At 51.7% G+C, this 4,114-nt stretch overlaps 1 protein-coding gene across 2 annotated transcripts in view; it reads left to right on the top strand.

Moving 5' to 3' along the window:
* The window catches only part of PPP1R16B (protein phosphatase 1 regulatory subunit 16B), a 75,641-nt gene that overhangs the window by 59,427 nt on the left and 12,100 nt on the right, over positions 1–4,114 (top strand). For both annotated transcript variants that reach the window (XM_007447705.1, XM_007447704.1), the window contains exons 4-5: positions 880–983; positions 2,669–2,793. In XM_007447705.1, coding sequence (XP_007447767.1) covers positions 880–983; positions 2,669–2,793 — 229 coding nt within the window. The remainder of the gene's footprint in view (positions 1–879; positions 984–2,668; positions 2,794–4,114) is intronic.

Genomic DNA, 4,114 nt, shown 5'->3' with positions numbered 1-4,114 from the left:
GCCCCAAAGAAAAGAGGTGATAAGAGACAGAAATTGAAATTTGCTAAAAGAGTAGAACTTAAATGTTCCCCCCAAAAAAAAAAAAAAAAAAGTAATCCTCAACCCCACCCACCCCACCCCCAAGAGACTCTGTTTCAGGAGGTCCAGAGTGGAGCCCAGGAAGCTGCATTTTATTTCAGTGGTGCCTGGGTGATGCTGCCGCAGGGCATCCCAGAACCATGCACATAGGAACCAGTGGCCCAAAAGGCATATTCTGCCATGGAGCCCCAAGGCTCTGTCTTGTCCCTATCCTGGTCAGCCTTTTAGGCAGGGACTTAGAGGAGGAGGTAGGGGATAGCTGAGGGTACAAGGATAAGTGAAAAGAGCTGGCCCATGAAAGGGCCAGGTTTGAGTCTTGACCCTCCCACGTCCTGGCTGTGTGACCTCAGACAAGTGACTGAACCTGTCTGAGCCTTTGTTTCCCTTGCATGAGATGGGGCCAATAATACTGAACCAAGAAGACTGTTACGAGGATTATATCAAATGATGAGTGTAAAGGGCTTAGATCAAGCCTGGCTCTAAGCAGATGCCTAGGAAGCAGTGCTGCTGCCATTAATGTTGTATTTTCTTATTTGACATCTGTGCCCAAGTGCCTGCCTGCTGGTTCAACAGAGCGGAAAGCTGGGGGAAGTCTGCTGGCACAGCTCTCCTGGGATTTTGGCCCCTTGCCACCTGGGACCTCTGAGATCCTGGAGATGCTATCCTTGCTGGGCTGCACCGTGGTCGGGTTGTGGATGTTGGGGTGCATAGTGGGGTGGGAGTGAAAGGCTGGATGGTAGAGGCAGCCAGACCAACCCTCTGCGCACATAGCTGGCCCTCACCCTGGCCCTCTCTCTGCAGTGGGGCCGACTTGCTTGCTGTCAACTCCGATGGGAACATGCCCTATGACCTCTGCGAGGATGAGCCCACCCTGGATGTCATCGAGACGTGCATGGCGTACCAGGGTAAGGGCGGGGCCGCCTGCGGTGAAGTGGGCTTAGTGCGGGGCTGCGGCTCTCTCACATCAATGCAGCTGAACAAGTTACCTAGCAATGTGCCCACCGCCTGCTCAGTGCTCAGGAACTGGGATGGGGCCCCACGATGGTTGTTACCCATGTGATGGGCAAGATGCGGACACAGAACAACCCTGGAAAACGTGCTGTGCACAAGGGGGGGCGTTGCTCTCATCTGTGTCACCCACACACACGGGTGGCCTCAGCTGGCCGGGTCTCTTCGTCAGCTGTGACAATTTCAATTCAAACATTCACAATAAAGATACATTCCCGTTTGGGAAAAATAATACAAAGTCAAGAACATTCGCGGCTGCCTGATCTGTGCCAGGCACCACACGGGCTGCCAGGGACCCTGGATAAACAGGATGTGGGCTGTTCTCAGCTTACAAATGAGCTTCAGAGAGGAAATGAATGCAGCAATCAGAGAGATCTGCCCACACTCGCCACCCCAGTGCATACCCCTGAAGGACCTCCTCTTTAGAAGTAAATCTCAAATCCAGACCCTGGACTGCAGTCCAAGGTCCTGTCCGGGCCCTGTGCTTGTGTTTCTTCCCAGATGGCTGCGGGAACTGCCCTTTTGGCCTGCCGGTTCCCTGGCCCTGGCACTTTCCTTGTTCACCTGCAGAACTTCCTAACAATTTTTGTGCCAATCTGGTGAATCTATGGACCCTTCTCAGAATAATATTTTTAAATGCAGTTATCAAAGCCATAGGATTATAAAGGAAACCACTTCTATTAAAGTAGAGCTCCCCAAATATTTTTAAATGTGTGAAATAGAAACATTACTGATTCGTGAAACAATAAGATAACATGATATGAAAATACCTACAGTTTCTGTTGGTGACAGAGTCACAGGCACTGCCAATTCTGTGAATTTGGCGTACGTTCTAATGGGAGGAAATGCTACATTTCATTTAAAGGTTAATGAAAATAAACAGGTCATTCTTTTTCTCTTTCAAGTTTTAGACCTCCCCTGAATTCTATCCAAGAATGCTTGATCTCAGGGACCATTTTTTTCAGAGCAAATCACTCTCTCCTTCAATACCATTAGCAGCTGCTAGTAACACTTAAATTTTTAGCCAGAGATTCAGGCTTGAAAATGTGTTTCTGTGTCCCTCAACCTCGATTTATTCAGCTCTCCATTCAAAAGTTGTATGCTCAATAATTCAGTCATTGCCGTAATAAAGATTCATTGAGCATCGTGCCTGGTGCTGCAAATACAGCTGTAGATGAAATAGAAGAAATTAACAGAGACCTGGTCAAATAGAGTGGTCAGGGGAGGCCAGCTGAGGAGGTGGTCCAGGCTGGACCTAAAGGATGAGATGGAGCCAGCTATTTGAGCAGTTGGAGGCAGGTAGGTGGATGGTAGGGGTAGAAGAAACTTTGTGTATAACAGTAATCAATTTTACTACAAGGCCGACTGGGTACCAGGCAGGAATGGACCTTGTTTGTGGCCCAACACGTGGTATTTGTATTCACTGGGCCTGGGAGAAATGATCTCTGAGCATATCTATCTACCCCATTGACTGGCAGACCCTCGGGGACAGGAGTCATGCCTCCCCAATCTTCCCCCTCTCCTCTCCCCCTTGGGTTCTCTGCCTGGGAATGCTGACTCAATCCCCCCTTCCCCACTGCAGGCATCACCCAAGAGAAAATCAACGAGAAGCGGGCAACTCCTGAGCAGCAGATGATTTCGGACATTCACTGTATGATTGCAGCCGGCCAGGACCTTGACTGGATAGATGCCCAGGGTGCCACACTGGTGAGGAGAGGGGCCAGGCTGGATTGGGCTGGGGGGTCAGGACCAGAACCCAGACCAGCTAGAACTGAACTGGGCCAGTGCCGGTGGAGGCCAGGCCCATATAGTTGGGGCTTGTCCATGGCTTTGGACCTCCCCCACCTCTTGGGGCCAGGGGTGCCCCTGGAATGTGGGAAGTTAGTAGAGCGGGGCTCAGCCGCTTTGAGAAGCTGGGGCTGGGAGTCGGGAGCCCTGGGTGGGAGGCTTGGCTCTGCCATTCGCCTCTTCTGTCTCTAAGTTTCTCCTTTACCTCAAGCTCCAGGTGTCCATCCTGAGTTCATTATTTCCGCCTCCTCCTGTGATGTCTCCTGCCTAAGGACTGGTACCCTGTTCATCTGCTCACCCAGGCCATCTTGCTTTGCACTGTTCCTTCCCCTGCCTTAATGTCCCCTTTCCCACCCCAGTGTTTGCCTCGCTGGCTGTCCCTGATGTTGGTGCAACAGCCTCTCCTCTGGGTTCCCTGACTTCCGAGCCCAGACACCCCAGGCCCCCATTCATCACTGGTTCACCCATCCATCCATCGGTTCGCCCACCCATCCACGTCTTCTATGCTGCATGCGGTACTAGACCCTGGAGATGGAGAACAATGGAACCTTCTCTCTCTCTAATCTGCCTCGTTAGCTCCACTCACCCTTTCAGCTCAAGTGTCAGTGACTTGGGAAACCTTCTTGATCTTTCTTCATAGGCTGTCATAGCATGATATAGCTCATTGTGGAAGGTCTGCTTCTGCAGCCTCTAAACTGAAAATTGGAGCATGGCCTTGGAAGCCCACCCCACCACTCCCAACCTTGCCCATGGCTGGTCCCTGCCCTAGGCTTGTGGTCTGTGTGATCATGAGGACTCAGGGGTTTCAGAATCTTCAGCTCACCAGGTAGAGCTCAGCAGTACCAAGTTCCCTCACTGTCCCTCAGGCCTGACCTGGTGGCCCAGGTGTGACAATTGGGCTTCTCCTACCTGTTCCTGAGCCCTACCCTCTGCCTCATGCCCTTTTCTTTCTTTTTTTTTAAAAATATTTTACAATATTATATTAGTTTTGGGTGTATAACGTAGCGTTTCAATAGTTTTATAGATTATACTCCATTTAAAGTTCTGACAGGGCTTCCCTGGTGGCGCAGTGGTTGAGAGTCCGCCTGCCGATGCAGGGGACGCAGGTTCGTGCCCCGGTCCGGGAGGATCCCACATGCCGTGGAGCGGCTGGGCCCGTGAGCCGTGGACGCTGGGCCTGCGCGTCTGGAGCCTGTGCTCCGCAACGGGAGAGGCCACAGCAGTGAGAGGCCCGCGTACT

The sequence above is a fragment of the Lipotes vexillifer genome, unplaced genomic scaffold, assembly GCF_000442215.2.
Source record: "Lipotes vexillifer unplaced genomic scaffold, Lipotes_vexillifer_v1.1 scaffold397, whole genome shotgun sequence".
In the NCBI taxonomy this organism is placed as follows: domain Eukaryota; kingdom Metazoa; phylum Chordata; class Mammalia; order Artiodactyla; family Lipotidae; genus Lipotes; species Lipotes vexillifer.
The sequence above is the reverse complement of the archived record's forward strand: the minus strand, read 5'-3'. Positions and strand labels throughout refer to the sequence as shown.